Source organism: Podarcis bocagei (genome assembly GCF_964188305.1).
Source record: "Podarcis bocagei genome assembly, chromosome: 16".
In the NCBI taxonomy this organism is placed as follows: domain Eukaryota; kingdom Metazoa; phylum Chordata; class Lepidosauria; order Squamata; family Lacertidae; genus Podarcis; species Podarcis bocagei.
In genome coordinates this window covers 7,204,847-7,229,907 of record NC_138142.1, presented here as the reverse complement: position 1 = coordinate 7,229,907, position 25,061 = coordinate 7,204,847, and the positions used below count along the sequence as shown (strand labels likewise).

At 46.6% G+C, this 25,061-nt stretch overlaps 1 protein-coding gene across 2 annotated transcripts in view; it reads left to right on the top strand.

Annotated features, from left to right (window-relative positions):
* Positions 1–25,061, top strand: part of SLC15A4 (solute carrier family 15 member 4) — a 59,680-nt gene that overhangs the window by 29,424 nt on the left and 5,195 nt on the right. For both annotated transcript variants that reach the window (XM_081174930.1, XM_081174929.1), the window contains exons 6-7: positions 10,671–10,826; positions 24,334–24,492. In XM_081174930.1, the coding sequence (XP_081031056.1) occupies positions 10,671–10,826; positions 24,334–24,492 (315 nt within the window). The remainder of the gene's footprint in view (positions 1–10,670; positions 10,827–24,333; positions 24,493–25,061) is intronic.

Genomic DNA, 25,061 nt, shown 5'->3' with positions numbered 1-25,061 from the left:
TAAGGCTTTCTGGGAAATGATCTATAATGAAATGAAAAAGGTACTCAAATGTACTTTTCCTAAAAAACCAGAGGCCTTTCTCTTGGGCATTGTCGGCCAATTGGTGCCAAAGAGGGACAGAACATTCTTTATGTATGCTACAACAGCAGCAAGAATACTCATTGCAAAATACTGGAAGACACAAGATCTACCCACTCTGGAAGAATGGCAGATGAAAGTGATGGACTATATGACATTGGCCGAGATGACAGGCAGAATCCGTGACCAAGGAAAAGAGACGGCGGAAGAAGAATGGAGAAAATTCAAAAGTTATCTTAAGGACTATTATAAACTTAATGAATGTTAGAGTGTTGTGGCTTTCAGGAACAAAGGGATACAGTGATATAAGGTCAGAATATAGAGATGACTAAGATGACAGAGGTTGGAAAGTAATAATTGGGAGTTGCTATAAAATTATGGACATTGGGATGCAGAAAGGGGGGGTATGGGGAAGTCCCAGAAAAGAGGTTTATGAAAATATGTCATGAAATTATACGTGTATGTTTGTCTTTTTAAGTGTTTGTTTGTTTTTTAAAATTCTGTAAAACTAATAAAAATTTATTAAAAAAAAAAAAAAAAAGAAAGAGGAAAGAGGATGTAGCGTGTCAGGTGAAATTATCATCATGGACATATTTTTTTATCCCTCCGTAGGAGGCAGGGCAGTAAATACTGGGTGGGTGTGCATGCACAAGGAACTTAGTGCCTGGACAGGAATTCGAATTCGGGCTTCTGCAAGCTGAAGTCCAACTTTCCATTGACTACACCACTCATCAGAAGTTTTTTTAAACAACAATCACAACCCTACAGAAACAAAATAAACTAATTTTGAAAGGCTTTGTGAGGAAAGGAAAGTATTCAACAAAGAAGACATTGTTGGGGTTTGCTTCACTTCTAGGGAAAGAGTATTAATTTGTTCATTTCATTTCAGAATTTCTCAGTGGCTCTACATTTGCTGAATACCCAAGCAGAGCCCAGAAATAGAATGTAAAGCATGATACCAGATCATAAAACAGCATTAAAAAGTAAAATCCAGCAAGAATTAAGAACTGCAGAAAGAAAATAGATTAAGGCTGCAATCCTAACCCCATTTACCTGGGAGCAAGCCCCATTGAATTCAATAGGGCTTACTGCTGAGTAGACATAGTTAGGAGTGCAGCTGAATTCAGGAAGGCATGGAGAGAAAAGAAAAACTTTCAACTAATAATAATAATAATAATAATAATAATAATAATAATAATAATAATTTATTATTTATACCCCGCCCATCTGGCTGGGCCTCCCCAGCCACTCTGGGCGGCTTCCATCAAAACAAAAAATACAATAAAATATCACACGTTAAAAACTTCCCTGAACAGGGCTGCCTTAAGATGTCTCCTGAATGTCAGGTAGTTGTTTATCGCTTTGACATCTGCTGGAAGGGCGTTCCACAGGGCGGGCGCCACTACCGAGAAGGCCCTCTGCCTGGTTCCCTGTAGCTTTGCTTCTCGCAATGAGGGAACCGCCAGAAGGCCCTCGGCGCTGGACCTCAGCGTCCGGGCAGAATGATGGGGGTGGAGACGCTCCTTCAGGTATACTGGACCGCGGCCGTTTAGGGCTTTAAAGGTCAGCACCAACACTTTGAATTGTGCTCGGAAACGTACTGGGAGCCAATGCAGGTCTTTCAAGACCGGTGTTATATGGTCTCGGCGGCCGCTCCCAGTCACCAGTCTAGCTGCTGCATTCTGGATTAGTTGTAGTTTCCGAGTCACCTTCAAAGGTAGCCCCACGTAGAGTGCATTGCAGTAGTCCAAGCGGGAGATAACCAGAGCACGCACCACTCTGACGAGACAGTCCGCAGGCAGATAGGGTCTCAGCCTACGTACCAGATGGAGCTGGTAAACAGCTGCCCTGGACACAAATGGCAGAAACATTTATTATTATTATCATCTGGGTGTTTTTAAACACCAACAAGATAATGCAAAGTGACTTACAGTATACAAGCAAACAAATGCATATGTTAAAACCAGCATAAAAGAGAAAACAGAAAAATCTAAATCCTTGGCCCTCCAGATGTTTTGAGACTACAATTCCCAGCATCCCTGATCACTGGCCCTGCTAGCTAGGGATCATGGGAGTTGTAGGCCAAAAACATCTGGAGGGCCAAGGTTGAGGAAGCCTGCTCTATGGCCTTCTAGAAGTGGGTGTGATGTTTTTAAAATATTTCTCTTTCCTCTTGGTTTTAATGTATCTACGTGGGGTTTGTTTCCTGTATGATGGGCTGTAAACTATGGTTTTCAAAGTAGTGATGTATGGAAGTGAGAGCTGGACCATAAAGAAGGCTGATCGCCGAAGAATTGATGCTTTTGAATTATGGTGCTGGAGGAGACTCTTGAGAGTCCCATGGACTGCAAAAAGATCAAACCTCTCCATTCTGAAGGAAATCAGCCCTGAGTGCTCACTAGAAGGACAGATCCTGAAGCTGAGGCTCCAGTACTTTGGCCACCTTATGAGAAGAGAAGACTCCCTGGAAAAGACCCTGATGTTGGGAAAGATTGGGAGCACAAGGAGAAGGGGACGACAGAGGACGAAATGGTTGGACATTGTTCTCGAAGCTAGTAGCATGAGTCTGACCAAACTGCGGGAGGCAGTGGAAGACAGGCGTACCTGGTGTGCTCTGGTCCATGGGGTCAAGAAGAGTTGGACATGACTAAACAACTAAACAACAATAAAGTTCCTGTGGGTTGCCCTGGGCAAGATGAAATGACCCAACAGATTTAATAGATAATAATGAAAGCAGGAGCCATGTGGCCTAGCTTGACCAGCATCCCCTTCTCACAGTGGCCAACCAGATGTCCCCATGCAACAGCACTCTGCCTACCTGTGGTTTTCAGCAACTGGTGTTCAGAGGCATAATACCTCCAACCATGGAGGTAGAACATAGCTATTGCATGACTAGTGTCATTGCTCTCTTGTCTGTGCAGCACTGGGTCCCTCTCGCTCCTTCGGCTGATGGAGGGGGCAGAGTGACGCTTTGTTCCTGCAGTTCCAGGACAACTGGATGTTGGAGCCAGAGATTCAGGAAAGGATCAGGTGGTATCAAGGATCCCTCGATCTCCTCTAGCTCAGCCTTCCTCAACCTCGTCCCTCCAGATGTTTTTGGCGTACAACTCCCATGATCCTTAGCTAGCAGGACCAGTGGTCAGGGATGATGGGAATTGTAGTCTCAAAACATCTGGAGGGCCAAGGTTGAGGAAGCCTGCTCTAGCTGATGGATAGGCTCAGGTTGGTTCCCCCATTGCCTTGAGGCAGCAGCGACAGCCTCCTAGGAGTCCCTTGGCCGATCTCAGAAGCCAGAGGAGGCTGCCTGCTTGTTCTCCAGTTCGGGGCTACTGGTTTTCCACTTCCTCTTCCTCCGCCTCCATTTGCCCCTGCTGCTGCCAGGTGGTGGCCACAGATCGGCACATGTTACCAGTGTGCAAGCAGTGTTTCCTGCTTCACATGACTGGCATAAAATTTGAAGAGGGGGAAAGGGAACTGTCTTTTTCAGACATTGCCCCAGCTGCATAGAAATGTGAAACGCAATTCGCCTCCGCTTCCTCTTTATTCTTGAAGCACAGCACCAATGTTGAAGGAGGCTGGTTTTCCTCCTGTAGTTGATATCTGCAGCATGGCGATTTGGTTTTGGCTTTATTTTAATTTTTTAAAAAAGGATGAAAGTGGAGACACTCTTTACGTCAGGAATCGGGAACCTGCGCCCCCCCCCCCAGATGTTGTTGGACTCCAGTCTCCATCATCTCTGACCGTTGGATGGGATGATGGGAATTGTAGACCACCTAGAGGGACAGAGGTTCACCACTCCTGCCTTACACTGCAAATATATATGCGCCAGGATACTGTAACTGGGTCTTCCGGTTCGTGATAAGGCAGCTCACCACTGGAAACAAAACAAAAAGTGATTAACAGTGCAATTCTAACCATGTATGTTATTAATTACAGTGGTGCCCCGCAAGACGAAATTAATTCGTTCCGCAAGTTTTGTCGTCTAGCGAATTTTTCGTCTTGCGAATCACGAAATCCCATAGGAATGCATTGAAAATCAATTAATGCGTTCCTATGGTCAAAAAAAGTCTAAACAAAGCCAAATTTGGTACAACAACAGTTTATTAACTGCTCTTTAAAGTCACACATACTGTAAAGAGCAGTTCAAAAATTGAAGGGAAAATAAATTAACTTTATAAACATGACAGAAAAACATTTAAAAATCAACAAAGTGTACAGTACATTTTCTAAGACTCTGGGGGATCACTCGAAGAAGGCTCCTCTTCCATTCTTTGCTTCTTGCTGAAGAACCCCCTCCTCAACTGTTCCCCCAGCCACCCACCACACAGAAATTCAAATCCAGATTTTTTTTTTTTTTAAAAAAAGCAGAGTGGCCCAATGGTCACAGAAAATCATAAAAATTCCCAAAAAAGCCCCACAAGCTCCCAGATTCCTGCAGAAACCTCTCCAACTGTTCCCCCAGCCAGCCAGCACTCAGAAATTCAAACTCAGGAAAAAAATTTGAAAAAAAACAAACTGGCTCAATGGTCACAGAAAATCATAAAAATTCCCAAAAAAGCCCCACAAGCTCCCAGATTATCGCAAACCCCCCCACAACACCAAGTCCTTGAATCCCAAACACCCCAACCCAAAATCCAAAACCTCCCAAAAAAGTTTTAAAAGTTTAACTTACCAAATGGATGCAAGAGAAGTTCTGGAAAAGTTTTGGAAAAGCTTCAAAAGTGAGCAAAGTCTGAGAAAAGGCTACCAAACCACGTGCTAACAGTTGCTCCTCGAAGTCAAGTCGCAACTGCAGCTGTTCAAGCTAAGCACCCTTGGTTTTAACGGTTTTTAGACAAAGGAAACAAAGTCGCGAGACGTTTTCATCTTGTGAAGCAAGCCCATAGGGAAATTCGTCTTGCGAGGCAAATCGAAAACGGAAAAACCTTTCGTCTAGCGAGTTTTTTGTCTTGCGAGGCATTCGTCTTGCGAGGTACCACTGTACTTAATTAGGTAGTTAGTTAGTTAATTAGATTTGTATACTGCACTATACCTGTAGATCTCAGGGCAGTTTGCAACATAAAATTACAATTAAAAAAAACAGAAAATGCACAATAAAAACCAAAACAGCCCAGCAATCCCCGCTTCCACAACACATTTTAAAAGATCATCAGATGTCAATCAGCCTGGCTAAAGAGGAACAGTTTCTCCTGGTGCCTAAAGTTGTATCATGAAGACGCCAGCTGAACTTTTCTGGGGAGAACAGCCCCCAAACAGGGAAGCAATTTAAGAAAAGGCCCGTTCTCATGATGTGACCATGACAAGCGACTGATGTCAATGTTGCCCACTGACAGATCACCCTCTTCCTGCCCAGATCAGCTTCCTCATCCATAATGGGTGGGGGAGATCTTATTCTGAGGCCAACCTGACATTCAACAACAACAGCAGTCACAGACCTGAGGGCTGGCTGACAGGACAACTGCAATTTCCCAGCTTGGAGGAGGAGCTGGCACACGGCATAGTCACTGTGCCCCGTGCCCCTTGTCCATCTCACACGCCATACCTCCCCCCACCCCAAACCACTGAGATTGGGGGACCCCCTGCTCTCTTCTTCTCCCAGGAACATCCCACCAAGAGCCCTTATTTGAACACAAGCAATTAATAATAATAATAATAATAATAATAATAATAATAATAATAATAATAATAGTTTATTTATACCCTGCCCATCTGGCTGAGTTTCCCCAGCCACTCTGGGCGGCTCCCAATCGAGTGTTAAAAACAATACAGCATTAAATATTAAAAACTTCCCTAAACAGGACTGCCTTCAGATGTCCTTTAAAAATAGGATAGCTGCTTATTTCCTTGACATCTGATGGGAGGGCGTTCCACAGGGCGGGTGCCACTACCAAGAAGGCCCTCTGTCTGGTTCCTTGTAACCACACTTCTCACAATGAGGGAACCGCTGGAAGGCCGTCGGCGCTGGACCTCCGTGTCCGGGCTGAACGATTGGGGTGGAGACGCTCCTTCAGGTATACAGGACCAAGGCCGTTTAGGGCTTTCAAGGTCAGCACCAACACTTTGAATTGTGCTCGGAAACATACTGGGAGCCAATGCAGATCTCTCAGGGCCGGTGTTATATGGTCCCGGCGGCCACTCCCAGTCACCAGTCTAGCTGCCGCATTCTGGATTAATTGCAGTTTCCGGGTCACCTTCAAAGGTAGCCCCACATAGAGCGCATTGCAGTAGTTCAAGTGGGAGATAACTAGAGCATGCACCACTCTGGCGCATTAGAAGCATTTTAAAGCATTCCAAATAGCTGGGGCCATAACAGCAACCAAAAGCAGCATACCCTAACCCAAAGATCTTCTGGCCGCCTCAGCTTCCAAGGCTGCAGTAAATCAATGAATCTGTAGAGCCACATCTGAAGCCAGGTAGAAGAGGCAGGGGGCAGGTCCCACGAGGCCCACAGCCCATGGTCTTCTGTGCTGGGCAGACACACTCCTTTGAGGCCGTCTCCTCGGAAGTATGTCCTGTTGAATTCAATTGGGCTTTACTCGCAGTAAGCAGGTTTAGGGTTGTGGTACTTTATCCAGTGACTTCTGAATCATGCTGTACAGCTGGCAAACCTCATTTTTGTGCGGGTTTTAGTATTCATAGGAATCAAAAGGGATTTATCTCTTGCTTTTGCAAAATCGCTGTAGTCCAGCATTTGCATAAAACCAGCAAGCACTGGATTTCGGGTTTTTTCTCCCACCAAATAATACAGGTCGCCAGCATCTGTTGATGCTCTGCTTTGACTTTGTACCGGGTGGGTGTGTGTTCTGCTAGCCATAATGAGATGGCCTTTATTCCAAATGATGTCTGTTTGCATCAGTAGCTGCAAGCTAATCCACATGGGACGAGGGACGGATTTGTGTAATTCTGGTTAATAAAACGAGAATACAATAACTCCAGAATCCTGTGGTGCAGGAAACTGGAATTTCCCAAAAATGTGCTTCTTTTCCTGGCTGTTTTTGTTCTTGTTTCCTTTGGTGTGCTTACAGTATTTTCTGCATGTGGATGTGAGAAAACATAATTTAAGCTGTGGTTGCTTAGTTCAGCTAATCCTCTTGTAAGGCAAGCAGATCCGTTCTTTTCAAACTGTGAAGAAGCAGCGGATCCAGGGTGCCAGCTCACTTGCCTAACTTCTTATAGGAACACAGAGTCAGACCATGGATAAATCTAACTCAGTATTGTCCACACTGACTTGGCAGCAGCTCTCCAGGGTATCAGCCAGGAGTTTTTCCCAGCCCTTTCTGGAGACCCCAGGGATTCAACACGGGACATTCTGCAGGCAAAAGGTCATAAAGGTTTTCATAAACGCTCTAAAGAGTTTGGAGTGAGCAGTGAGGAAGGAGCCAAGTTTGCTGACGACACTAAATTGCTCAGGGTCCATAAAACAAAAATACCTTTCCAAACTGAATGAATGAGTGGCAAATGCAATTCAGTGTAAAAAAGTGTAAAGCGGTGCATGTCAGGGCAAACAAAATCTTAATTTCACCTAAACGCTCATGAGCTGGTGGATCAGGAACAAGAGCTTGGGGTCATAATAGATGGATCCATGAAGAAGTCAGTCTTTGCAGTCTGCAGCAACTTTAAAAAATAAATCAAATTCCATGGGGAAAGGAAGTGAAAATAAAACTGCCAGTAGCATAATGCCGTTATACAGTGGTACCTCAGGTTAAGTACTTAATACATTCTGGAGGTGCGTTCTTAACCTGAAACTGTTCTTAACCTGAAGCACCACTTTAGCTAATGGGACCTCCCACTGCTGCCGCACTGCCGGAGCATGATTTCTGTTCTCATCCTGAAGCAAAGTTCTTAACCCGAGGTACTATTTCTGGGTTAGCGGAGTCTGAAACCTGAAGCGTATGTAACCTGAAGCATATGTAACCTGAAGCGTATGAAACCTGAGGTACCAGTGTATAAATCTGTGGTGTGTCTGCATTTGGAATACGGCGTACAGTTCTGGTTTCCTCACCTGTGAAAGGATACTGTAGAGTTGGCAAAGGTTCAGAAATGATCAAGGGAGTGAAGTGATGCCCCTGTGAAGAAAAGCTGCGGAGTTTGGGACTTTTTAGTTTAGAGCAGTGTTTCTCAACCTGTGGGTCCCCAGATGTTGTTGGACTACAACTCCCATCATTTCTAGCCAGCATGACCAGTGGTCAGGGATGATGGGAGTTGTAGTCCAACAACATCTGGGGACCCACAGGTTGAGAACCGCTGGTTTAGAGGGAAGGTGAGGAAAATGTGAGATGGTAGAACTTCATAAACTTGCGGATGGCACAGAGAAAGTGGATGGAGAAAAGATTTTCTCCCTCTTAACGCTGGGACTTGTGGACAACAATGAAGTTGAACGTTGGGAAATTCAGGACAGAAAGGACTTCTTCACGTGGCGCATAGTTAAACTCTGGAACTCTCTGCCCCAGGAGGCAGCAATGACCACCAAAGTGGATGGCTTTAAAAGAGGATTAGACAAATTTATGGAGGAGAGGGCTGTTGATGAGTGTTAAGCACAATGGCTCTGCTGTGTGTGCTGGTCCTGGGGCGGGGGGTTACCGTGCGGTGTAAGGGTAAGGAGGCTGTCCGTCAGGGGCGAAGTGAGGTCCAAAGCAAGGAGCCGGGCGTGGTCAGGAACTCAGGCGAGCAGGTCAGGGTGCCGGCAGGAACAGGTTACCAACGATGTTGCTCCCGCAACCTGGGACTGGGCGGGCTGGCCTTTATCTCCTCCGAGGCATAGGGCGGCCCCGGTCCACAGGTGCCTCGCGTGGCCTGGCCTGGAGGCGAGCACTCCTCCTGAGAGAACTTAGTTCCCTCCGCCTCTCTGCCCTGAGCCTCTGCAGCTCAGGAGCGGCTGGAGGGTTACTGGACCCAGAGGCAGCCTCACCTTCCCCTGACAGGGCTGAGAGTGGAGCACCTGCAGGCAATGGGTCCTCCAGCCCCTCAGGAGCCAGAGCGGATTCATCCGGTGTCTGCTCCTGAGGATCTGGCACAGGTGAGGGCCCTTCAGATTCAAGCCCCTGCCCTGGAGGTGGGGACTCCTGTGCAGGCTGGGATTCCTCAGGTTCAGCCTCTGAATCAGATTCCCCGGCCATCACACTGTGCCTCCACAATCTGCGGCAACAACGCACCTGATTATCGGTGGCTGTAAACCGCAGGAGGGGGAGAGTCCTTTTGTGCTCAAATCCAGCTTGTAGGTTCCTCACAGGCATCCTGTTGACCCTTGTGAGAACAGGATTCTGGACTAGATGGACCTGATCAGCGAGCTCTCGTGTTAAAAACGTTTATTCATTGTGTCTGAATTGTATTTACTCAGCTGAAGCAAGTTAGGTTAATCGGGTTGCACCCCCCACTTGGCTATGAAGCTCTGGCCCTACCTCGCAGGGTTGTTAGGTGGACAAAATATAGAAGTGGGGGAAATGACATTCACCACTCCAAGCACAGGCGGGGAACCTCGGGCTCAGGGGCCGAATGGGGACCTCCACATCTCTCTTCTGACCCTTGGGATGCTCCCCAGACCACACCTGTCACCAGCCCTGCTTCACACACCCCTAAAGTGTTATTGCCTTGCTGGAATGTGTGCTTCAGCTGCGAAAGGGTGTGTGTGTGTGTGTGTGGAAACTACCAGGCAAAGGTGGGACGCGGGTGGTGCTGTGGGTTAAACCACTGAGCCTAGGACTTGCCGATCAGAAGGTCGGCGGTTCGAATCCCCGCGACGGGGTGAGCTCCCATTGCTCGGTCCCTGCTCCTGCCAACCTAGCAGTTCAAAAGCACGTCAAAGTGCAAGTAGATAAATAGGTACTGCTCCGGCGGGAAGGTAAACGGCGTTTCCGTGCTCTGCTCTGGTTCGCCAGAAGCGGCTTAGTCATGCTGGCCACATGACCCGGAAGCTGTACGCCGGCTCCCTCGGCCAATAAAGCGAGATGAGCGCCGCATCCCCAGAGCCGGTCATGACTGGACCTAATGGTCAGGGGTCCCTTTACCTTTACCAGGCAAAGGTAAAATTTGCATTAATTGCCCTGCCCTCTTTCCCCTCTTGTACTGCCCACTACCAGGATGGGGGCCCCAGAAGGTTTGCGCAGAAGTGTATGCAGCCCACCGGCTAAAATAAGGTTCCCCACCCCAATCTCTGAGGGACGCGGTGGTCTAAACCACAGAGCCTAGGGCTTGCCGATCAGAAGGTTGGCGGTTCAAATCCCCGCAACAGAGTGAGCTCCCATTGCTCAGTCCCTGCTCCTGCCAACCTAGCAGTTCAAAAGCACATCAAAGTGCAAGTAGATAAATAGGTACCGCTCAGGTGGGAAGGTAAACGGCATTTCCATGCGCTGCTCTGGTTCGCCAGACGCGGTTTAGTCATGCTGGCCACATGACCCGGAAAAACTGCGGACAAACACCGGCTCCCTTGGCCTGTAAAGCGAGATGAGCGCTGCAACCCCAGAGTCGTCCATGACTGGACCTAATGGTCAGGGGTCCCTTTGCCTTTTACCCCTGATCTAGGAGGAAGGGTGGGATTTTTTAAAAAAAATGTAATAAATGTGAAGCTCCATATTGCATTTCCCCCTCTCTTCCAGGAATATTGGAAAGCAACAGGCTGAAGATCGTGAAGGTCAGTACTATCAATCAGACGATTGGGAACGCAGTCTATCATGCGGCCGATATGTCGGTCTGGTGGCAGATCCCTCAATACCTCCTGATTGGGTTCAGCGAGATATTTGCAAGCATTTCGGGTGAGTTTGGGAAGGGGAGCGCGGAAAGGTCTTGCGGCTCTTTCTTGTACGGCCATTTCATCCCGTTGACTGAGGAGTCTCCGGCCACGGGGAGACCCCACCCCACCCCTGCCTTCCTCTCTGTGTGGCCCTCAAAACTCTCCCCAGGCCTAGGGTGTGGTTGTTCGTTTGTGATTGGCAGGAACACAAGTGAACAGCACAAGCAACGCTGACACCAAACCCTACATACATTAAGCATAATAGAAACATCGCTACCCGACCCCACCCCCACCCATTTCCCCCCCTCCACCCCTTTTCTTCCTAATGTCCCAACAAATGAAATGGATTTGTAAAAATGTTACGTGGAAAAAATACGAGAGACATTACACTTACTTCTGTAAAACAAGAAAATAATAATAATAAACTCTCCCCAGGCCACATGGGCTACTCTCTCCCAGCTTCCCACATCGAATGTGTTTTCTCTGGCCGGAAACGTGTCTCTCAGCTCTGGGGAACGCCTCTTGCTTATCCGGACGGGGGATCGAGAATGGTGTTATAAAAACTAGCCTGCTGTGCGAGATGCAGAGCTCAAATTTCACGCCCCGCCCACTTTTGCCTGTGCCCCGCCCACCGCCAGCATGCGGCCCTTGGAACTTTGCTTAGAAAGTAATGTGGCCCTCAGACTGGAAAAGCTTCCCCACGCCTGATTTAAAAGCTCTCTCACCTTCCCTGGGCTCTTGTTTCCATTTCATACTTTTACGAAGCTGCTTTTAGGGATTGCTGGTTGGGGGAAGAAAGCTCATTCTGTGTATTTGCAGCATTTCCCACTTGGCAGTTATTTTAAACGCATTTGTGGGAGAGGGGGATATTGAGGAGGTTTTTTGTTTTTGTTTTTATTATGTAATTGGTGTTCTCAATTTTTTTATGTTGTGAAGAGCCCTGTCATCTTCGGATAAAGGGCAGTATGCAAATATAGTAAACAACAACAACAACAACAATAATAATACAGTGGTACCTCGGGTTAAGAACTTAATTTGTTTTGGAGGTCCATTCTTAACCTGAAACTGAGGTACCACTTTAGCTAATGGGGCCTCCCGCTGCCACACAATTTCTGTTCTCATCCTGAAGCAAAGTTCTTAACCTGAGGTACTATTTCTGGGTTAGCGGAGTCTGTAACCTGAAGTGTCTGTAACCTGAAGCATCTGTAACCCAAGGTACCACTGTAATAATGTTGATAACGTTGAAGCCCTGTTTTGTGCGATGTCATCAAGGTCCAGGGTTCGGTCCCTGGAAACCCCATTCAAGTTGTAAGACCTGCGAGGAGAGGGGATTCTCAGCCTGACATCTCGGGGGGCTGCCCCTGCCCCTTGGCAGTTGACAGTGCAGTGCTGGATCCGAACCAATGGATTCAATTTACAAGGGGGTGGGGGAGAGGAAGAGAAAGATCTAGCCTATCTCTTAGCAAGATTGCCCATAGGACACAAGTAGCTTTGATGGTGGGATGATGGTCTTTGGTGGGCTCTCTTTCGCTAGAGCTGCTTAAGCAGAGGTTGGGTGAGGTGACCACCTCGCAGGGATGTTGTAGGAGTTGATTTCCTGCATTGGCACAATGTACAGTGGTACCTCGGGTTACATACGCTTCAGGTTACAGACTTCGCTAACCCAGAAATAGTACCTCGGGTTAAGAACTTTGCTTCAGGATGAGAACAGAAATCGTGCTCTGGCGGCACGGCGGCAGCAGGAGGCCCCATTAGCTAAAGTGGTGCTTCAGGTTAAGAACAGTTTCTGGTTAAGAACGGACCTCCGGAACGAATTAAGTACTTAACCCGAGGTACCACTGTATTAGAACTGCTTTTAAGAGGTTTCATGTCCTCTTGTGTGTCGTCCTGGGCTCCTTTGGAAGGAAGGGAGGAATAGGGGAGCCTCGCAAGAAGGAGGGGCCGTAGATCAATGCTGGAACATGTGTTTAGTGGTCTAAGGTAGGGGTCAGCAAACTTTTTCAGCGGGGGGCGGTCCACTGTCCCTCAGTCCTTGTGCAGGGCCATACTATATTTTGAAAAAAAATAATAAATGGACAAATTCCTATGCCCCACAAATAACCCAGAGATTCATTTTAAATAAAAGCACACGTTCTACTCATGTAAAAACACTCTGATTCCCGGACCGTCCACAGGCTGGATTGAGAAGGTGATGGGGCCAGATCCAGCCCACGGGCCTTAGGTTGCCTACCCATGGTCTAAGGGTCAATCCCTGGCAGCCTCAGGTTTGTTTTTGTTTTAAAAGAGATCAGGTGATGGCAACGACTTTTGCTGACTTTGGGAGCCACTGTCAGTTAATGCAGATGGCACAAGGCTAGATGGCTCCATGGCTGCAGATGTTGCCAGTGCGTAGCTTGAAATTCGCTGCTCTAGCCCAAGAGGCAAGTGTCCTTGAGTATTTCCGTCCCCTGCCGGTTTCATGTAGTGTCCAGCAGTACAGGCTCCTATTGATTTTATTCTCTTTTCTCTCTCCTTCTTTTTCGTGGAATGCACAAACGGGAGGAGGGAGCGTGGCCGTAAAATCTCATTTTCTGGTCTGTTTCACACACATTCAGGGCTCATTAGCAAAAGCAAAGCAAGAAATAGCTCCAGCTTTGTGCCTCCGTTTCACATGCATGTTGTTTTGCGTAGACGTCGAATTTAATAACTGTTGCTCTCTTTTCTCTGCTCCTCTCTCTTCCTTTTTACTCCCCCTCAACACTCGACACCAGAATCACCATGAGCCAAAAACAAAGAATGCCCCCAAAAATTGATATTCTGTGCCTCGTTTTTAAAGCCCCCCCCCCGAAGTAAAGTTTAGTTGTTAATCTTGAACATTTAAGTTTAGTTTGGTTGATGAATAAAAACAATGTCCCTTTGATTGAGTACATCTTCACCTTTAAAATAAGTACGGTCATACCTCGGGTTGAATGTGCTTCAGGTTGAGCGCTTTCGGGTTGCACTCCACGGCAACCCAGAAGTAACGGAGCGCGTTACTTCTGGGTTTCACCACTCGCGCATGCGCAGACACTCAAAATGACGTCACACACATGCATGGAAGCGGCAAGGTGCGACCCGTGCATGCGCAGATGCGCCGTCTCATCTTACGTTCCATTCAGGATGCGAACAGGGCTCTGGAACGGATCCCGTTCGCATCCCGAGGTACCACTGTACCATATTGGCCCAATTATAAGCCACACTTTTTTCCAAATTCCGATCTGGAAAAGTTACAGTGTGGCTTATAATCACGACCTTATGATGTGCTGCTGAAACAGCTTCCTAGGAGGGCCATTGGGGTTGTGGGACAACGGTTCGCCGTGCACCCGTGATTCCCAAGCTTTCCCAAAGCTGCCGGGGGGGGGGGAGTTGCGCCACTTTGCCAACAGGAATCTCCTCTTCCTCCTTCATTTTGACAGCTTGGGAGTCGCGGGCGGGCTGCGCGCCATTGCCCCACGTTCCTGGGATGCTTCCTGGGGGGAGCTGCTCCGCTTTGCCAACAGCATTCCCCCCTTCCCTGTTCTTTTTGACAGCTCTTGGGAGGCTCCCCCCAGGAAGCAGCCCGGGAGTGTGGGGCAACGGTGCACCCTCCGCCCCAAGCCAAGATAACACCTGATACAAGGCTGCCTTCGTTATATTCATTAAAAAAACAAACTTAATTTATTATTATGATACCTTTATACCCCACCTTTTCCACTGACAGGATAAAAGCAGATAAAAGCTTACAGGTAAAAGCAAGAATTGCTAAAAACTTAAAACAACAAACAGCTAAACATGGATAGAATTAAAACTTTGGCATCCATCTTGTCAGGGAACTGACATCAGAGCGAGAGGTGAAGGGGAGGCTCCCAGATTCTGCGGGTGAAGGACCCAGCACCAGGGGGAGAAGCAGCTCGGTAGAGGAGGAAGGAAATCAGCGCAACACCAGGGATAAAGGGGGGCAAATGGGGGAAGCGGAGGGAGAGCTCCGGGATTCTTCTCTGGACATCAGTGAGGAGAGCACAGGCCCTCCACTACCCACGCCCTCCCTGCGCAGAAGACTTCCGCGCAGTGAGAGGAGGAGGCAACTGGGAGTCAGACAGCTTTTATGCTGGAAAAGGTTTAGGAAACGCCCACAGACAGATTCTGCCAGCGACTGAGACAGCCACACGGAGATGGGCTGTGCAGTCAGAACGGTTTAACCAAGGCAATTAAGCCCCAGAAAGGTGGCAGTTTACGCACAAGTAACTCATACCCATTACACATCTCAATGGAGTATGCCACCGGGGGCAAAGTCAAACCACAGCACTGAAGTGACCTCCCAGGGGCACAAGCCTGGGGGGTATATCTGGAGGTCCTGGGCTGCCTGGATGACAAGCCCCCCCCTCCTCGGCCTCATTGACATTGTCCAAAGGAAAGCGCAGCAAAATGCAGTTTGGCACCAGCTTGGCTACAGGGGTTGCTGGAAGGAGGCGTACAGGGCGCTATCCAACTGTCTTGGGGACTCCAGCAAGTCAGATTATTGTCTCCCCCACCCCACGTGAGCCAAGTTTGGTATCAGTGCACCTTCTTCAACCCGGGGGGTTGGGGGGGACAGGGAGAAGACCGCTTTCGGGGCTTTCTGCCACGTGTATCTTGATTTTTATACTCCGCCGTGTTACCTCCTTGCACAATCTTTATTATCTTTTTTTTAAAAAAATTTAAAAAAAATATTTATTAGTTTCCAATTTTTTACAAACAAAAAGAAAAAAGCAAACATAAAAAACAAAAACACACAAATTTCACAACTTATTTTCTCATAGCATATTTCCCCGACCTCCTCATACCTCCCCGTCTTGTATATCCAGTTCAAATTATTTATACAGCAAATCCTTATCTCAAAGCATTACAGCTTAGAAAGAAAAGAAAACACCTTATTTTCTCTCCAACATCTTAGATTATTATAACTTTGAATAAAAGAAAACCATTTTATCAAATTCCTTTTGCCATTACAGCTAGAAACCACTTAATTTCGATCCAGCATCATTCAACATTCCTTAATTTTACAATATTTTTGTAAATAGTCCTTAAATTTTTTCCAGTCTTCTTCTGCCGACTCTTCTCCCTGGTCACGGATTCTGCCAGTCATTTCTGCCAGTCCCATACAGTCAATCAGCTTCATCTGCCATTCTTCCAAAGTGGGCAAATCTTGCATCTTCCAATACTTTGCAATAAGTATTCTTGCTGCTGTCGTTGCATACAAAAAGAAAGTTCTATCCTTCTTTGACACCGATTGGCTGACGATGCCCAAGAGAAAGGCCTCTGGTTTTTTCAGATATTATATATCATTTCCCAGAAAGCCTTAATCTTTGGGCACGTCCACCAAAGGTGAAAGAATGTACCTTCAGTTTCTTTACATTTCCAACATTTATTATTGGGCAAATGATAAATTTTTGCAAGCTTGACTGGGGTCATGTACCACCGCACAATCTTTATTATCAAAGCAGATATGAACTTGGTGGCCACAGAAACTTGTTACTCGCATGCCCCAAAGCTCTTCATGGTCTACCTTTTTAGGAGACGACCTTCTTAGGAGATGACTTTTTAGGACAACACCTCAGGGTGTTGTTTTGAGCAGGCCTTTGGAGGGACAGATCTGCAGATCTGGCAATGTAGATGGCCCCATCTGCACTAGGCATTTAACACCACTTCGGGCTGCGTAAATCGGGGCTTGGAAACCATTTTTCAGTCAGAGGGCCATTTTCCTTACTGGGCGACCTTCCGGGGGCCACACGGCAGCCATTGGGCAGGGGCAAAAGCAGCTGGAGCAATTAATGTAGAATTAGGCTAACTTCTGTAAACACATACCACCATGGCGGTATTAATAATACATTTCAAGGCCAGGAGAATGTGTGGCTCTCCCCACCTACCCATTTCCCAAAATGCGGCCAATGGAATTGCATTTTGGCTTCCCTAAAAATTCCTTGGATGCCTCATCTGAAGAAAAGCCACTTCATTTGCTTCCATGAGGGAATACTGGCAGAAACTTGTAAAAGTTAACTTTTTCTCTCAGTAGTTCTACAATGAAGCCACTAGGTGTCAGGATTTTAGATCCTCTTCGCTACAGAAAGAAAATGTGGAAAAAAACTGTTCTGTCCTCAGAAATTTCAGCCCCTGTCGCTTTGCTTTTTAATGTTTATACATTTTTTATATTTCTGCTTACAAAAACTTCAATGTGGTGGGTATATTATGCTGCAGAGTTATACCACATGTCTTTTTAAAGTTGTTTCTGGACAAACATTTGGTTCTGTTTTGTATCCCAGTTCAAAAAGCGAGAATTGTCCTTCCAGGGCCTTGGGATTTGTTCAGGTTATCCCACAATTCATACCAAAAGGGTCAGGTTGACTGTGGACTAGACACTGTCTCTCAGCCTAGCCTACCTTAAGGGGTTGTTGTGAGGGTGAAATCAAGGGAGGGGAGAGAAAATGTATGCCTCCCATTTTTTTTGTTTTTTATTTTTTTTTAAAGCCACTATAAAATCCATAATAATTAAAATACATAATGGTACAGTTCCAAGAAAATATATAAAATATCTGTGATTAAAATTTGCAACAAAACAAGCTTGTTAAAAGGCTTAGCAATTGAACAGTTAAAAGTGTGATTAAAATAAGTAATTGGGTCTTTGGTCGCAAATTTCGAAGAGACTGGAATAAATTTATTTGGTATATGAAGAATTATTTTAGAAATGTGGACACTAGCGGGACTGAAATAAATCCGGCAACGATAAACTTTAAAACTTTTCAGACCAAAGAGATAGAGTTGACTACAAGGATATTAAGGTCAGAAATTGATAATTTAAAGTGTGATACAAAGATCTGAAAATAAAAAAAAACCAGAGGGACAGAGGGAAGGGACAGAGGGAAGTCACAAGCTCGGCAGAGCAAAGAGTATTTTTTTTTGTTATTGCAAGGTTGGATTTGTTGTGTTATAAAAGGAAAAACTAATAAAAATTATACGGAAAATAAATAAATAAAATAAGTAATTAGGAAGGTCCAGTTCAGAGGAAGCCTTGCCTAAACTGGTGTGTCTTCAAGAGCTGGCGAAATGCCAATACTGATGGGCCTATCATCTTTTAGCCTGGAGGCATTCTGCAGGGATGGAAAAGCCAACCTTCAGTGGAAGAGCTCACCTGCGTGTTACCACAATCTGAGCACCATCAGGCTGTGAGAAAAACCAACCAGGTTTTGTTTCCTCATCTTAATGCCCTTACTCACAGCTGTCCATGGATGCGCAGGTCAATTCTATATCCAGGGCAGCTGTCTTACCAGCTCCATCTGGTACGCAGGCTGAGACCTTACCTGCCCGTGGACTGTCTTGCCAGAGTGGTGCATGCTCTAGTTATCTCTCGCTTGGACTACTGCAATGCGCTCTACATGGGGCTACCTTTGAAGGTGACCCAGAAACTACAACTAATCCAGAATGTGACAGCTAGACTGGTGACTGGGAGCAGCCACCGAGATCACATAACACCGGTCTTGAAAGACCTACATTGGCTCCCAGTGCGTTTCCAAGCACAATTCAAAGTGTTGGTGCTGACCTTGAAAGCTCTAAATGACTTGGGTCCAGTATACCTGAAGGAGCATCTCCACCCCCGTCGTTCTGCCCAGACGCTGAGGTCCAGCACTGAGGGCCTTCTGGCAGTTCCCTCATTGCGAGAAGCAAAGCTACAGGGAACCAGGCAGAGGGCCTTCTCGGTAGTGGCGCCCGCCCTGTGGAACGCCCTCCCACCAGATGTCAAAGAGATAAACAACTACCTGACATTTAGAAGACATCTGAAGGCAGCCCTGTCCAGGGAAGTTTTTAATGTGTGACATTTTAATGTATCTTTAATCTTTGTTGGAAGCTGCCTAGAGTGGCTGAGGAAACCCAGCCAGATGGGCGGGGTACAAATAAATTATTATTATTATTATTATTATTATTATTATTATTATTATTAATGGGCGGTGAATACAAACCGCAATGGCGATGCAGGGCTGGAGACAGTCAACCACTGGATACCGGTTGCTGAGAATCGCAAATAGAGATGGAGCTGTTGCTTAGGCAGCTAGTTTGCCACTTTGCCATTCACAACAGATCTCTTGCTATTTCCTGACTGCCCTCTGCACCCAATGAGCTACAATAAATGGGAAGAAACCAGATCTCAAGCTTGTCATTGCAAGGCTCTAAAACTGGCATTTGGCGCTGCACAAAGAGTCCACAGGGAGCATGTGGCCCAATCTGTTCCCATGGTACACCTTCCCATCTTCAATGCTTGATCATCTTTATATGCGAGACGATGTAGATGTTGCAGGGCCTTCCTTTATTTAGATCTGGGTGCAACAACTTCCTCTCCGAGGCAAGTGGCATTCAGAGGCATACTGCCTCCCACGGCGGAAGCAGAAGACAGCCATTGAGGCTTGTGGCCACCGATAGCCTTACGCTCCATGACTTTGTCTAAATCCCTTTTAAAGCCGGCCTCTCTCTGAACCATCCCCTCAGCTTACTACATAGTTAAGTGATTGCTGATCCACTGCTATTTGAAGTACCTGTAGGGGCAACTTATTTGCTGACGAAGAATCATTATTGAAACAGTTCGTTATCCGGAAAAACTGTTCTACACTTGGAGCCCTCATCACCGCACTTCTGTAGGATTTTGACTGTTGAAAGACAATTTGCCTTCATCTCAGCATGTTTTGATACTGACTGATCTCACTTTCTGATTCTGTGCATGGACCATTTATTTGACTCTGATTACTTAGTGACTTTATGCAAGGATGACATATTTTCTGCTTATGAACTGTGAAACAGTATAATGTTAATAATATTTTGTTAGATCATTATTAGCCGCATGTTGCTTGTGGTTGTTTAGAGTTTTCTGTTTTTGCAACACAGGGAATTTCCTGGCCGTACTGAGCCAAATGGAAGCAATGGTCTGACTCTGTATAGGGCAGTTTCCTATGTTGTTGGTGGTGGACCTTGAGGTTCTGTTAAAGCAGTGTTTTTCAACCTTTTTTGGGCAAAGGCACACTTGTTTCATGAAAAAAATCACGAGGCACACCACCATTAGAAAATGTTAAAAAATTTAACTCTGTGCCTATATCGACTATATATAAAGTAATTCTCTTGAATAGGAATCAAATAAACACAAAGAAAGTATTTTATAATTACTTTATTATGAAATAGTAAGTAAACAGAAATATGAAAAATTATAAAATACTTTATTCAGTGCGCAACCTGGGCCTGTTTGGCTGAACACAAAGCTGATATTCTGGCTGGAATCGAACGTTGCGGACCGTTCTCTGCTCAGCGGGTATTGATCCGCTGATCCCCGCTGAGCTGGCGGATGACAGCTCCGTCTCCGCACTGTGTGTGGAGAGGGAGATGTCAGAGCCCCACTGCTCTCTATGGGGAATCGGATGAGAGCGGACCGCCTGTCCGTTCTCATCCGATCCCATCCGATCTGATCCCCACCCAGGACGGATGGAAAATAGGGTGGACACAGTCCGGCGCCCGCCTAGTGGGCGAAAATTTGACTTTTTAAAAAAAAAATCTTTCAAATTTTTCAATTTTCCCCACGGCACACCAGGCAACATCTCGCGGCATACTAGTGTGCCGCGGAACAGTGTTTGAAAAACACTGTGTTAAAGAAGCATATAGAATCAAATACAGTGGACGCTCGGGTTGCGAACGTGATCCATGCGGGTTACTTCCGGGTTTTGGGGGTCGCGCACGTGTGGGTTGCAATTTGGCACTTCTGCGCATGTGCAAAGTGTGATTTAGCGCATCTGCACATGCGTGACCCCCCAAAACCCGGAAGTAACCTGTTCCGGTACTTCCAGGTTTCGGCAGTCCATAACCTGAAAAAACACAACCTGAAGCGGCTGTAACCCGAGGTATGAGTGTAACTGTTAAACTCGAAATGACCCCCTGGGGTCATCTCGTCCAATTCCCTGAAATGCAGGAATCGCAGCTAAAGAATCACCGGCATATGGTCATCCCACCTCTGTATAAAAACCTCAAACAAAGGAGAGTTCCCCTTCCGAGGGAGCCCGTCCCACTGTCAAACAGCTCTTAGAATCAGAAACGTCTCCCTAATGCCGACCCCAGAAATAGAAAGCTTGTCCCACCTTTTTGCAGGGTGGATTTTAAAAGTAGGCACTGGTGCTTTTGAATTGTGCTTGGAAAACTGTCTGGCAGCATGCGTAGTTATTTTAAGTTTTCTTCCAGCATGCAACATGCTTCCGCTTTCGAATCCTCTGCAGCCGGAGTGTTGGGATAAAACACAAGAGTTCGTGTTTGAACTGGAGACTCCCTGCCGCTCTTAATTGCTTTTTGACATTTGTCCACCCCTCTTCCAGTTGCTCTACAAAGCTTTTGTTTCAATCTTCTGGTGGTTATCTGAGCTAAAAGGCAAATAATGAGAAGCTCAGCACCTCGGAGATGGGAGTCAGATATTCTGGGAGAGTGGCAGATTGTCGAATGCTTTGGTTGGATATTCTGGGAGAATGGCGGAGTGCTGAATGTTTTGATGGGGCTCTCCATTGCGCTGTTCCGTTAAGCCCTTCAATTTGCATAATAAGTTGAATTGCAGCAATTATGACACATTCCTTGCTTTGAAACGCACGTGTCCTTTCCTTTGCACAAAGAGCCCAGATTTCGTACGGAGTAGAAACCAGGCTCTGTTTATAGCAGTCTTTTATCCAGCAATACGAGCTCAACTTCTGAGGCTTTTAGAAATGCAGGCATCGTCTTTCGTCTGCAATCCTGTTTGCAAAGTCAGAGGCACCTGGATAATCTTTGCTGCAGTTGCAGAGCAGTGATGGGGAATCTGTGTCCTTCCAAGATGCCGTTGGACTCTCAACTTCTCCAGCAAGCTTATCCAATTGTCAGAAACAATGGCATGAGCCTTCCCTAAAAAAAAACCCCTAAGTTGAACAAAAGTTGGGGTTCGGGGCTGACGTAAGGTCAGGCTGATGTTTTAAAAGCCTCTATGGAGGGCTGTGCATTCTGCATATTACTAGGAGCATTCCTTCTTGCAAAGGAAGAGAAATAGGTGCACAGAGGCTGAGTTGTAAGTGTGTATAATCGAAGCAATGTCTACATGGCAGTTAAGGCAGTTGCCTTAACTTATCCCTTCCATGCTTTTGGCACATGAGTAAATATGTGAGGTTTAAACCCTTAAACCAAAGTGTTTTGGTCCTTAAGTTTTACATTCTATAGCATAGTGTTTAACATGCTTCACAGTAGCAATCTAGTTCTTTACAACTGGCCTGCAAAGGTAGGTCATTAACACACCCATTGTATTGGCGAGGATGTTAAGGCTGGCACCTCCCACCCAAAGGGAGGGTTGCTGCAAATGTGTTACGCATGAGGCTCGGGTGGCGCTGTGGTCTAAACCACTGAGCTTCTTGGTCTTGTGAATCAGAAGGTCAGTGCGATGGGGTAAGCTCCCATTGCTCTGTCTCAGCTCTTGCCAACCTAGCAGTTCAAAAGCACACCAGTGCACGTAGATAAATAGGTACCGCTGCGGCAGGAAGGTAAATGGCGTTTCCATACACTCTGGTTTCCGTCATGGTGTCCCGTTACACCAGAAGCGGTTTAGTCCTGCTGGCCACATGACCCCGAAAGCTGTCTGTAGACAAACGCCGGCTCCCTCGGCCTGAAAGCGAGATGAGCGCCACAATCCATAGTCTCCTTTGACTGGACTTAACTGTCCAGGGGACCTTTACCTTCACCTTACACATGGGGCTTCCCTTGAAGGTGACCCAGAAGCTTCAGCGACTGCAGAACGTGTTTGCCAGGGTTTTTAACTGGAGGCTTGGTCATATTACACCAGTCTTAAAAGAAATGCACTGGCTGCCTATTCAAGGTGCTTGGTAAAGGTAAAGGGACCCCTGACCGTTAAGTCCAGTTGTGGGGTTGCAGTGTTCATCTCGCTTTACTGGTTGAGGGAGCCGGTGTTTGTCCACAGACAGCTTCCAAGTCATGTGGCCAGCATGACTAAGCTGCTTCTGGCAAACCAGAGCAGCGCACAGAAACGCCATTTACCTTCCTGCCGGAGCGGTACCTATTTATCTACTTGCACTGGTGTGCTTTCAAACTGCTAGGTTGGCAGGAGCAGGGACCGAGCAACGGGAGCTCACCCCATCGCAGGGATTCGAACCACCAGCCTTCTGATCAGCAAGCCCTAGGCTCTGTGATTTAGACCACAGCGCCACCCGCGTCCCTTAAGGTGCTTAACCTTTAAAGGTGTAAAGAGCTTGGAACCCAAAGACCCGGAGCGCCTCTCCCTGTACCAGAATTGCTTCAGGGAGCAATCCAAGCTTATCACCACCAGCTCAGTGGGACTTCATTGAGCATCAGAGCCACCACCACATCTGCAGCCATGCTGCACATGGCAGAAGGCTGGGGGCAGAGGCACATCGCTGGGTGAGCCTAGTGCTGGCATAAAAACCAGACCTCGGTTGGCCCTGATGTTGTCACATCACATGATGACAGTAGGACAAGCTCAGCATATCCAATGGATCCTTTTCACAATGGGGTTTCCGCTAGCTGCAGCTGGCAGGGACGCACTCCTGCCCACCTGTGGAAGAGGGAGCATACTCCATCACTCTGCTGGCAGGTGGTCCTTACACGGCCACCTAATCCAGGCCCCTCAAAGCAGGGTTGGATTTTTCTCATAGCATGGCTCTGGGTCCTCCTCCTCCTCTCTCCTATGGAGCACCTTGTTGCAACAGCTTTAATAAAGATCAGGCTTACTAGCTGCTTTGCTTCTCACTATTCTCTGGTTGGCCTCTGTTATTTTCTCCTCCCAATAGAGAACCTACAAAAGGACTCTATATGCGCTCTTGGGTACCCCCATAAGGGGAAAGCAGCAGTTTTATTACTTATATCACCTGATATATATTTTCAGCTGCTGACTTCATGGTACAGTGGTACTTCCAGTTGCGAACGGGATCCGGTCCGGAGGTCCGGCCACATTCCGAGGAATTCGCAAACAGAGGACTGCTTCTGCGCATGCGTGCGGCACGGTTTAGTGCTTCTGCACTTGTGCACGGCACATAGAGCGCTTCTGCGTATGCGTGGAAGCCCGGAAAAATACTTCCGTGTTTGCCGCGTTCGCATCCCGAAGTTTACATATCCAGAGGGATACGTAAGCGGAGGTATGACTGTATTGCTAATGTTGTGGTTTTATTGCGCATTTCAACCTTTTATGATGTAAATCAGGTGTGAGGAACCTTTGGCCTTCCAGATGCTTACTGAACTACAGCTCCAGTCACCCCTGGTTGTTGGCCATGCTTGCTGGGGCTGATAAAAATAAACCTCTAATTATATCTGTTGCTCACTGTCTTGGAATGTGCTGTAAACATTACAGATAATGTGTGATGAATAATAATTGTGGGTCCACAGGTTTTGAGCCCGTGTCTTCATGGCCTTTATACTCGTGAAAAAAGGTTCCCCAAAATAATGGATAGAATTTGCCTTCATGCCTCTCCCCTTTTGTTCTTTTGTTCCAGGTCTGGAATTTGCATATTCTGCTGCTCCCAAATCTATGCAGAGTGCTATTATGGGTCTCTTTTTCTTTTTTTCCGGAATTGGGTCTTTTGTTGGATCAGGGCTTCTGGCTTTGGTGTCTATTACAGCGATTGGCTGGATGAGTAATCACACAGATTTGGGTAAGTTATTCATGTGTTTGTTTATTATTTATTTATTTGTTTATTTTTGTTCCAGCATGTTAGAGAGCAGAGTGCTTATTCCTAAAGCTGTTAATTTTAAAGACTTTCCTATCTTAGGCACGGCTGTTTTTTCAAAGCTGCAATTTTCACTGGCAACCTTCGCCAGAGGAGGCATTTTAAAAGCTGAGCAATGATTACAACAGAAATTCCAAAACGACCCTGTAATAATTCTACCCCCCACCCCATATAACAACGCTGGTTCGTTTGTTACTATCTTTAGAGTGCTGTTAGAGGCTGTTCTGGAGAAATTGTTCGCTGAGCAAAGCAGTTGACACTGGGGTTCTCCTTTATTTGGGTGCCCTCTGAGCAAACTAGCTGGTTATAGACCAACCAAGGGATTGTAACTACTATCTTCTGGTTGCGGATCCCTCCTTCCTTCCTGGGGAAAGGCGACTGAGAGGGTTGTGGGGGAATAGCTTCAGATATTGCCAGATGAGACGGACTATCTGAATCCATGCTAGCCTGAGTTCAGGCCTGGTTGGAGGCCAAATCAGCCTCTGTCATTCTGA